This window comes from Dama dama, chromosome 9, assembly GCF_033118175.1.
Source record: "Dama dama isolate Ldn47 chromosome 9, ASM3311817v1, whole genome shotgun sequence".
NCBI classification, from domain to species: Eukaryota; Metazoa; Chordata; class Mammalia; order Artiodactyla; family Cervidae; genus Dama; species Dama dama.
The window spans coordinates 59699494-59711685 of NC_083689.1; the positions used below are offsets into that span (position 1 = coordinate 59699494).

At 35.9% G+C, this 12192-nt stretch overlaps 1 protein-coding gene across 4 annotated transcripts in view; it reads left to right on the forward strand.

Moving 5' to 3' along the window:
• Positions 1-12192, forward strand: part of RBM27 (RNA binding motif protein 27) — a 57832-nt gene that overhangs the window by 15378 nt on the left and 30262 nt on the right. For 2 of the 4 annotated variants that reach the window (XM_061151641.1, XM_061151643.1), the window contains exons 4-8: positions 1727-1818; positions 2481-2674; positions 3608-3871; positions 5352-5633; positions 9684-9818. In XM_061151641.1, the coding sequence (XP_061007624.1) occupies positions 1727-1818; positions 2481-2674; positions 3608-3871; positions 5352-5633; positions 9684-9818 (967 nt within the window). The remainder of the gene's footprint in view (positions 1-1726; positions 1819-2480; positions 2675-3607; positions 3872-5351; positions 5634-9683; positions 9819-12192) is intronic. The other 2 variants (XM_061151642.1, XM_061151644.1) reach the window with 1 other exon arrangement.

Here is a 12192-nt window from a genome sequence, read left to right on the forward strand (position 1 = left end):
CTTCTGTGGCTGGCTTCTTCTGTCTAGCATAACACTTAAAAGGTTCCTCCACACTGTAACATGTATCAGGACTTCTTTTATTTTTCATGGCTGAATAATATGCCATTTTATGAATATATCACATTTTCTTTATCCAGTCATCAGTTGATGGATATTTGTATTAATAGGCAAATAGTTAATACTTTTTATCTATCATAAACAATACTGCTATGAACATTCATCACAGGTTTTTGTTTGGCTTTATGTTTTTATTATTTTGGGTCCTTTAACTTTTTAAGAATAGATTTACCCATTAGAAAAGCTAATTAGTAGTTTAGAAAATTACTTCCCTAAAATGAGGAAAATTCAAGGCGTGAATTAATAGATGTCCATTAAAAAAAACTTCAGAGGATATACAAAAGCAAAAAGAAGGATGAAGTTCTCCAAGTTGTTATCTTTTAAATCTCTTTATATTAACCCCCTGCTTCCTACTTACCTGTATATCTCTTCTTTTCATCACCCCCTTTTTTCCCTTAAATTTTATTTTGTTGAAGAAACTGAGCAAGTCATTTTTGCTCAGCAAAAAACTGAATCATTTGCTCCAGAAATTGGAGTTTTTCACTCGATTTTGGTGATTGCATCTTCTGAATTTTCTGTGAATTGGTAGAATGATTTTTTAAATATAGTTTAATAATTGTAGAATGTTTTTGTCAGCACCACATGGTTGTCACATTGTGGCTGCTATTATGTTGCCTGGATTTTACTAAATTGTTATCTTTTGTTCCATTCATTCACTTCCTGATTTGTGTATTTTTAAATGAACCTCTCATTATAGTTTAGCTCTTCCAAATGTCATTTGTCTTAATTTCTCTCTAATAAAGGCCATGTATATGTTCTTAACTTATTTACTTTTGGCTGTGCTGGGTCTTGGTTGCTCGTGTAGGCTGTGTCTAGCTGCAGGGCTCCTCTCTGGCTGTGGTGTGCCGGTGTCTCGTTGAGGTGGCTTTTCTCGTTGTGGAGCACAGGCTCTAGGTGCCTGGGCTCAGTGGTTGTGATGCATGGGCTTAGTTGCCCTGAGGCGTGTGGGCTCTTCCCAGAGCAGAGATTGCACCCATGTCCCCTGCATCGGCAGGTGGATTCTTTACTACTGGACCACCAGGGAAGTCCCATGTATTTGCTTTGAGATTAACTTGTGTTTAAAAAACTAATAGAATCACTAGTTCTGTATTTCTAGTCAATCTTGACTTTAAGTTTTAAAAGAAGCCTTAACATTTCCAATAATTCCGATACCGTTTTTCCATAATTCACATGAAATACTTAGTTTTATAGCAGTGGTTAACTTAACCGTTTGTTCCTTAAACTTTGTCTATGAAATAAATCTAAAGTTCTCCTCAAATGAATTATATTGTGAGTATATTTTGTAATTAGGAAAACACACAAACCATTTTACTATATGATACTTAGAAGTAGAGATTTGTTATTTTTACTGTTACATTTTAAAGAATGAATTAATGTTTTCCTCCTACACTGCTATTAGGGAGATATTTAAAATTTAACATGTTGCTGTTAAAGTAATTTCAACATCTTTTTTTACTTCTTCCCATTGACCAACTTTGGGGGATGTGATTTGATTTTAGTATTTCAGTATATTTATGCCCTCTCTTGTGGCCAGAAAGATTTATGAGGTGGATGTGTTTTATAATTTATGGAAGAACTGTTCTTGTTTCTAATGAATATTTTCATGTAGGTATTTCAGGAGCCAGCAGAGGAAGAACGAGATGGCAGAAAAAAGAAATACCCTAGTCCCCAGAAGACTCGTTCAGAATCTAGTGAACGAAGGTTTGTGTTTAATTAGGAAGACACTGATAACTCACTTTTCAGTTACCTTATAAGGACATTAGCAGGATTTTTGACATATGTTCTACTCCTCTCATTGTAAAATGATTAAAGAAATAATTTTTTTTCCCCATTCCCTGTGTTTTTTGTCTTTGTCATACTTTCTCTTCCTTTTATAAACAGTAATCATTATGTGCTTTCCCCAAGAGCTCAGGGGTGGGAGCAGTGTCCTTAGAGAATATTAATGAAATGTTCCATTTGGTTAGGGGTGCTCAGTATTAACATTGTCCATAGCATTTTATATTACAAGTGGTGCGGTATATATGTTGATTCATCAGCCTGCCATCAAAAAATTAGTTTTTGTTTAGGAATGCTTTGTTTTGAACTTTTTGTCTTTTCTAGTTTTAAATATGTTTTTCCTTTTACCCCTCCCCGTGCTTTGGATTCACCTCTTTTTTTCATTTCTCCCCACCCAGTATACTTGAAGGGAATGTTTTTCTTTTTATATAATGGATTAGAGAAATTACGCAGTGGTTTTACGGCTCTCTGGAAAAGCTTAGAAGTTACGAATTTTGATGAATCACAGAGGATAATTCATATTCCAGATTTGTTTTCTGTCCTGTTTGCTCCAGTGTACCTATGGCTTTCATATCTGTGTATTACAGGACACGGGAGAAGAAAAGAGAAGATGGCAAGTGGAGAGACTACGACCGGTACTATGAGCGGAATGAACTGTACTGTGAGAAGTATGACTGGAGAAGAGGCAGGAGTAAGAGCCGGAGTAAGAGCCGAGGCCTGAGTCGAAGTCGGAGTCGAAGCCGGGGGCGCAGCAAAGACCGGGATCCAAATAGGAGTGTTGGTGAGTCCATGTGGCTTCCCCCTAAAACTCCACAGTTGATTGTCTTGTATCACAGGGCTGTCAGAACACCACTTAGAGGTAAATGTACCTTTAATATGGAAACATTGGCGGCAACAGGAGAAGGAGGCGGCAGAGGATGAGATGGTTAGATAGCATCACTGACTCAGTGGATATGAATCTAAGCAAACTCTGGGATATAATGAAGGACAGGGAAGCCTGGCGTGCTGCAGTCCATGGGGTCACAAAGAGTCAGACATGACTTAGGGACTGAACACCAACAAGCAACCTTTAATATGTCTAAGCAATGTGAAATCTTGAATTGTGTCACAAAAACTTGATTTTTGTTACAAGGTCAGGGCTCTATTCTCAGGGTGGCATCAAAGGAGTTTGACTAAGAAGAAGCTGTTTGTTCATGTATCATAGGACATGTCTAAATTTAAGTCATTTTGTGTAATTGAAACACATGTCCTTTAATCAACAAAATTATTACTGGTGGGAGAGGGTTGCCTCTTTCCGTACCCACACCCGCTGCCTGAAAATAATTGATTTGCTTTAAGGTTGGCTAGAGTATTTAAAAAGAAAAAAATTGCAATAGATTACTGGGATCCCAACCTCTGATATCCTAGGATATCAGTTTGAAAGTCAGTTCTTAGCATTCTTACTAAGTCAGTAGAGAAACTGATCTTTCTTCATTATGTATTGATGGTTGATGTTATAAAAGATGATTTTATACAAGTTACTGGTCAAGATCCATCACATTGTTGATGTTCTTGGTTTTAGACTATAGTAATAATGAGAGCACTTTAAAATATGGACAGCTCATTAAGTTTACTTCAGTATTCTCATCTTTCCTTTTCTGTGAGAAAATAAATATAGTTTAACAACATAGAAGTCTGGTCTTATTTGTTTCTTGTCTTTATTTTGTCTCCAAAGCAGAACATAGGGAAAGATCAAAGTTTAAGAGTGAAAGGAATGACTTGGAGAGCTCCTATGTGCCTGTGTCTGCACCAGCTCCGAACTCTTCTGAGCAGTATTCCTCGGGGGCACAGTCTATTCCCAGCACTGTTACTGTGATTGCACCTGCGCACCACTCTGAAAACACAACGGAGAGTTGGTCTAATTACTATAATAATCATAGCTCTTCCAATTCTTTTGGTCGAAACCCACCACCAAAGAGGCGATGCAGAGATTATGATGGTAAATTCTCTTTTATGTTGTACCCCAAAGTACTAGTAAAGTAAATGTTGCTAGTAGTGCATACCGTTTCATTACAGTCTGGATTTTATTAAAAGGGATGAATGAGGAGGAGACTCTCTTTTGGCATATGCTTCTTTACTTGTTGGATGTAATAGTTTGGCTCTTGTTAACATAGTGTTCAGATTTGACCCTTTAATTTATTTTTTGTTTTCCTCTTGCGACACTGTACGTACACCACCAAATTTGGTAGACACTAGGAATTGTCATTTTTTATGTGCTGTTTGACCCTGGGGATTTGTTAAGCATGTATAACCTACTTACAGTTTTAACTTGGCTAACTTTCCATTTGGATGAATGGATTGGTGTTATGTGTGCAGTTATTTTAATTTTTTATTATGGGAATATTTTAAATATTTACAAAAATTCACAAGGTAATATAATTAGTGTATTTGTGACCTCATATCAACAGTTGTCAATTCATAGGCAATCTTGTTTTCATGTATACTTCCACAGTTCCTCCCAGGCCTGTATTATTTATAGCAAATGACTAGACATCAAAACATTTTTTCTTTAAATATAGAATGTATATATTTTTGCTTTTTATTTATTTTTAAGTAGGGAATAGAATCACATGATTCAGGCATTATCTCACCCTCACCCTGGTCTCCCAGCCCCAAAGATCTTCTCAAAGCCAATTTAATGCTGTTAGTGTCTTGGTATGTTTCCACTTAGTCTTTGCATGTGTACATAGAAACACATTCTCCCCCACTTTTTTTTAACATAAATGTTATTGTACTTTATACTATTTATACTTCATTTATACTATGCATTTTGTTTTTCTTTCACTTAACATTATTTCCTGGCAGTCATCCTGTATAAATATATTAACTATAAAGAGCTTCTTCAGTTTTGTTTTTTTTTTAATACTTCATAGTATTCTGTATGTACAAAAATGTGTTTAAACTGATTTCTTATTGATGACACTTTTGGGATGTTTGAGATATTTTGCTGTTACAAACAGTTCTGCAGTGAATAACCTGGAACATAATACTCAGTTGAATAATTTAAAGTTTCAACCTATAGCAAAAATGGTTGCTTTAAAATAATATCATGAAAGTAGATAGTTGAAAGTAGGTCATCCAATTCACATTTCTTATCCTCTCTACCTTTGTTATTTAAAATATCAGAATTTTTATTATGAAAACTCAATAGCAAATGGGTTAATCTGATAGTGGTTGATAGCCTGCTTTTGACCTGATTATTTGCTGTCTCAGCAAAGCATAATGTCACAATATAGAAAATAGAGAGTACATCTGTTCCTACCTCAGGAGTATGCAATGGTAACAGAGTGACACTAAGAAGGCTTTAAATTCCTTGCAGAAAAAACACTCCATAAATCAGATTGGTGGATGTTTCAGGGAATTGTTTGTTTGCTGAACTCTGTGTAGATCATAATGAAATTTATCTTTGATTCTTACAGAAAGAGGATTTTGTGTACTTGGTGACCTTTGTCAGTTTGATCATGGAAATGATCCCCTGGTTGTTGATGAAGTTGCTCTGCCAAGCATGATTCCTTTCCCTCCACCTCCTCCTGGGCTTCCTCCTCCACCACCTCCTGGAATGTTAATGCCTCCAATGCCAGGCCCTGGCCCAGGCCCTGGTCCAGGCCCAGGCCCAGGCCCAGGCCCTGGCCACAGCATGAGACTTCCTGTTCCTCAAGGACATGGCCAGCCTCCACCTTCTGTTGTGCTTCCCATACCAAGTAAGTATATGTATAATTTCTTTAGTGAAGAATATTTAGAGGAATCCATCCCTTTTATGTAACTTGACACTAGATTTTAAGAATTTGAAAAGTAAATTATTAATAGAATTTGGAATATATTCCCATAATTAAGATGTTCTTCCCTTTTTTATACCCAGTGTCGTATTGCATTATTTATAGCACCTCCAAGTGTAAATTTTATTAGTAGTGCCCTAACCTATATTGACCTGGAGTCAAAATCTTGCTGGTTGATAGAAAGCCAGCGTTTTGAAGAAGTCAGAAAAAAAGAGCATGCCAGTAGTTTAGTGAAAGTTCCATCTTTAAAGGGGAGAAGGAAATGGCAACCCACTCCAGTATTCTTGCCTGGAGAATCCTGTGGACAGAGGAGCCTGGAGGGCTGTTGTCCATAGGGTGGCACAGAGTCAGACAGGACTGAAGCGACTTAGAATGCATGCATGCATTGGAGAAGGAAATGGCAACCCATTCCAGTACTCTTGCCTGGAGAATCCCAGGGACAGCAGAGCCTGGTGGGCTGCCGGCTGTGGGGTCACACAGAGTCGGACGTGGCTGAAGCAACTTAGCAGCAGCATCTTTAAAGAAAATCTCTTAGAGAATATTGAAATACTCTTTAAAACATTTTATTATGGAACTTTTCTTGTTTTTCTTCTTCATACATACATACAGCACTGTATAGTTTAAGGCGTACAGCATACTGATTTGACTTATATACATCATGAAGTGATAATCACAGTAAGTTTAGTGATCATCCATCATCTCATATAGATATAAAATTAAAGAAACAGTAAAAAATTTATTTTTCTTATGATGAGAACTCTTAGGATTTACTCTGTTAACAACTTTCATATATAACATTCAGCAGTGTTAATGATATTTATCATGTTGTACATTATATCCCTAGTACTTATCTATCTTATAAATTGAAAGTTTGTGTCATTTGACTGCCTTCATCCAATTTCTCTTCCCCTTTATGGAAATTTTTGAATACACACAGATGTAGAATAATAATATACCATGTTTCATCATCTAAATTCAATGGTTAATATTCAGCTGTTTTTGTCTCATTTATTCTTCTTGCCTGCCCCACACAATTTTTTTTACTTTTTTTTCCTGAAGTATTTTTCAGATATCAGACCATTTCACCAGTATGTACTGTGGTATGAATCTCTTTACTGATAAAAGACTTCCAAAAAAAAGGTCAATATGCTGTTGTCAAATTCACCAAAATTAGGAGAAATGTTTAAAAATGATCATTTCAAAAAAACAGTTGCTAGTTGAGCTAAAACAGATATAAGACTGAATTTTTAAAATAGAACTGAGAAAATTCTGGAGCAGTCATTTTACATGTTGTCAGTTCAGTTCAGTCGCTCAGTCATGTCTGACTCTTTGCGATCCCATGGGCTGCAGTACACCAGGCTTCCCTGTCCATCACCAACTCCTGGAGTTTACTCAAACTCATGTCCATTGAGTCGGTAATGCCATCCAACCATCTCATCCTCTGTCGTCCTCTTCTCCTCCCACCTTCCATGTTTTCCAGCATCAGGATCTTTTCATTTGAGTCAGTTCTTTGCATCAGGTGGCCAAAGTATTGGAGTTTCAGCTTCAACATCAGTCCTTCCGATGAATATTCAGGACTGATTTACCCTAGGATGGACTGGTTGGATCTCCTTGCAGTCCAAGGGACTCTCGAGTCTTCTCCAACTTCACAGTTCAAAAGCATCAAATCTTTGGTGCTCAGCTTTCTTTATAGTCCAACTCTCACATCCATACATGACTACTGGAAAAACCATAGCTTTGATTAGACAGACCTTTGTTGGCAAAGTAATGTCTCTGCTTCTTAATATGCTGTCTAGGTTGGTCATAACTTTTCTTCCAAGGAGCAAGTGTCTTTTAATTTCATGGCTGCAGTCACTATCTGCAGTGATTTTGGAGCCCCCAAAAATAGTCTGTCACTGTTTTCACTGTTTCCCCATCTATTTGCCGTGAAGTGATGGGACCAGATGCCATGATTTTAGTTTTCTCAATGTTGAGCTTTAAGCCAACTTTTTCGCTCTCCACTTTCACTTTCATCAAGAGGCTCTTTAGTTCTTCTTTACTTTCTGCCATAAGGGTGGTGTCATCTGCATATCTGAGGTTATTGATATTTCTCCTGGTAGTGTTTTTTCCACCTTGTGCTTCATCCAGCCCAGTGTTTCTCATGATGTGCTCTGCATATAAGTTAAATAATCGGGGTGACCATATACAGCCTTGACGTGCTCCTTTTCCTACTTGGAACCAGTCTATTGTTCCATGTCCAGTTGTAACTGTTTCTTCCTGACCTGCATAGACATTTCTCAGGAGGCAGGTAAGGTGGTCTGGTATTCCCATCTCTTTAAGAATTTTCCACAGTTTGTGGTGATCCACACAGTCAAAGGCTTTGGCGTAGTCAATAAAGTAGAAGTAGATGTTTTTCTGGAACTCTTGCTTTTTTTAATAATCCGTCAGATGTTGGCAATTTGATCACTGGTTCCTCTGCCTTTTCTAAAATCAGCTTGAACATCTGGAAGTTCACAGTTCATATACTGTTGAAGCCTGGCTTGGAGAATTTTGAGTGTTACTTTACTAGCATGTGAGATCAGTGCAATTGTGCGGTAGTTTGAGCATTCTTTGGCACTGCCTTTCTTTGGGATTGGAATGAAAACTGACCTTTTCCAGTCCTGTGGCTACTGCTGAGTTTTTCAAATTTGCTGGCATGTTGAGTGAGGCACTTTCATAGCATCATCTTTTAGGATTTGAAATAGCCTAACTGGAATTCCATCACCTCTACTAGCTTTGTTTGTAGTGATGCTTCCTAAGGCCCACTTTACTTCGCATTCCAGGATGTCTGTCTCTAGGTGAGTGATCATACCATCGTGATTATCTGGATCATGAAGATCTTTTTTTTTACATGTGTACAGAGGTGTAAGAAAATACATACCTGAAGATATTTAATGTTTTAAGAGTTGGCGAATTATTTGAAAAAATGGTTACCATTCAGTTTATTTAAGTGGTACTTTTTCAATTCTTCTTAAAATTTTTAATTTTTAAAATTATTATAGGCTCACTGGAAGTGGGAGAAATAGTTTAACATGATACCTTGTACCCATTGCACAGCTTTCTTTCCGTAACATTCTTTGTAGAACACATTTCATTAAAATTGATAAAGGTTTGTATACATTTAACGCATAGATTTGGTCAACAGCAGTATGGTTCTTTTAACCGTTTTTGTGAGTATTTAATATTGTCACATAAATAGTATAATTGTGAAGCTCAAGTTGAGATTTAATTTCTCAGATAAAAGCATCTTTGATGTATAGAAATTCTCACAATAAAAGATCCTTCCTCATTTGGGGGATCATACCTGTGTAAAAGTTAAATCTAAGAGTGTCATTTCCCCCTGAACACTTTGCCAAGAAAAGTTTCAAGGAAACAAATACCATCTAGCTTCTACAATTAGCACTTTCCTATCTCCTGAAGAAGGGAATGGCTACCTACTCCAGTATTCTTGACTGAAGAATTCCATAGACAGAGGTGCCTGGTGAGCTATAGTCCATGGGGTTGCCAAGAGTTGGACATGACTGAGTGATTCACACTTTCTTTTTCATGTTGTATTATCATATATCTTTCCATCTCTCCATTTTTAGTTTTAACGCACATCACAGTACATTGTAGACATCAATACACTCAAACATGTTTATCATTAACTTAAGAGTTCTATAGAACTTTATTATCACCCCAGAAAGTTTGTTCAAATCTCTTGGCCATTTTCTACTCCCACCCTCCAGATGCAACCAGATCTGCCCCTTTTCCACCCTAGATTAGTCTATTACAGAACTAAAATGTCATTTCACTTAATAATGCTCTCAGTGCTCAAGCCTGCTCATATCAAATTTCTTTGTTCTAAACCAAAGTAGGTATTTTATATGTGAATATCCTTATTGTACTTGGTGTAGTGAGTGTTTTTATTAGTTAGCAAACATTATTGCTCTACCTCTCACTTTTTGTTGTCTGTAGGACCACCCATAACACAGTCAAGCTTGATTAACAACCGTGACCAGCCTGGGACAAGTGCAGTGCCCAATCTTGCACCAGTGGGAGCAAGACTACCTCCTCCTTTACCCCAGAACCTCCTTTATACAGTGTCAGAACGTAAGTATACATTTGATTTATTAATAAAATTGTTAGGGCATAGAAAAGCCAGAAGTTTTCTCAGAACACTTAAGAAAAAACAGTTGATTTCTATTTTAAGGACTATGCAAAATTGTACTTATGTTTACAGGGCAATTTACTGTGTGGTTATGCTCTGTAACTGTATTTTAATTTTGTGTGATGATGGGAGAGAAGGACAAGGCCTTCTGTATTGGAGAAGTCTGCTCTACTGTAGTGTAGCAACATTCTTCTGCTAAAGGAATTATATTTTGAAGCTTGTGTTCAAGATTGTTCTTCTGATTGAATTTCCAAAGCCTAAGACTTACCCCCTAAGAGCATACAAAAGATCGGATAAAATACACCTAATTATTTAACTTGTAATGCTGAAACGAGCATAGCATCATTTAAACTATAGTATTTAGTGGTTAGACTGTCTTGTAACATTGATGTGTAACTGTAATAATATGTTTTTCTTGAATCCTGTCTTTTATTTTTCATAGTTTTTGTTAACTGTTGTTTTTAGTTTACTGAGGCTTAAAAGAAAAATTTCTCTCTTCAGAAATATAAAAATAAGGCAGTTAGTTGATTGTTAAAAATGTCAGACTGTGAGAATTTCTTTACAGAGCTAGGTAACTTTATAGATAAATTCACCTTTTTTGTAACTGTGTTTATCATAAACATTTCTTCATCTCTGTCATGACCTGGGGAGGCAACCCAGGAAAGTAATTAAGCTTAGGTTCAAATTTTGGTTCCATCATTTATGTCACTGTGACCTTAGGCAAGTTGCTTAAACTTTTTGTATCCTAATTTTCTCTTTTGTAAAACAGAAATAATAGTAACATTACTCATCTCATTAAGGTTACTTTGGGGAAACATGTTATGTGTTAATACATATAAAGCATCTAGAATAGTATCTGGCACCTTAAGCTATACATAAGGAATAGTTGTTACAGTTTTGTAGTTATCGTCTCCATAAATTTCAGCCTCTCCGAAATCAAAACCTGTTATTTTCCCTTAAGTCTCTATTACCTCCACAATCCCTGTCTTTCTTTGCTAATATGAGTAACACCCACCTAATCACCTAGAATTAAAAACCCTAACATGACTGACTCATTGCTTTGCTTTTTTATTTCTAGTTAATTGAAAATTTCTTCCTCTTTTTTCATTGACACGTCCTTTTCTCTCTCTTCCTGCTATGGTTTCTGCCCTCATCCACACTTGAATCACTTCACATTTTGGATTACTGCTGCAATCTTTTTGACTCCAGTGTATTTTACTCCCACTTTCCCTCTATGTTACACCATATAATGCTGCTAAGCTAGTTTGCCTGAGAAAACCAACCATGACAGTTCCTTACGAGAATTCATCAGTGCTACTGTTTCCTCCTATGTTCCGCTGTGCTTTCTCAGAACAGAAACCATATCTGATAGTTAAATAATTATCCTTTTTTTTTTTACTTTTAGTATCTCACAGTCTTCTAATTACTATAGTATCTTGTTACAGTGCTTATTTTACTGCTCTCATTTTTTAAATTATGGGCAATTTCAGACATATATAAAAATAAAGAAGGTAGTATAGTAAACTCCCATGTTTCCATCACTCAGCTTCAACATTTACCAATCTTGTTTCATCTTTCCCCTCCCTAAATCAGCTCTTAGCATTATTTCTTAGTGCTTTTGGACTTGTAAATATGAAAAATGGGTTATTTATCTGAAAGTCTTTTGCAGATTACACATTTTCATATTGTTAAATATAGCATTTTGACTCATGATAAAAATTTCATTTTGTTTTTAATTTATAAAAATATGATTTATTTTAATATTATTAAATTTAACATTGTGATTCCATTTTTATTTTTCCTCCAACATTAGATTTTATTTTCTACTTCAGATAATTATGGGCAAATGCATATCTAATTTTGTGGCACAAAGTCCAGCTTTTTTTTTTTTCAGCCTTTTAAAAAAAACTTCTGTTGGAGTATAGTTGATTAACAATGTAATGTTAGTTTCAGATGTACAGCAAAGCGAATAAGTTATATATATATATATATATACACATATATTCACTCTTTTTTTAGATCCTTTTCCTGTATAGGCCATTACAGAGAATTGATTAGAGTTCCTTGTGCTATATACTAGTTCCTTACTATTTTATATATAGTTACTATCTATTTTATATATAGTGTGTATATGGCAATTCCAGTCTCCCAGTTTATCTTCCCTGTCCCCCACTTCTCTTTTTCCCCCAGATATTCATAGGTTTGTTTTCTATATTTGTGAGTTTTTGTTTTGTAGATAAGTTCATTTGTACCATTGTTTTAGATTCCACATACAAGTGATAGCATATGATATTTGTCTTTCTCCATCTCAGTTAC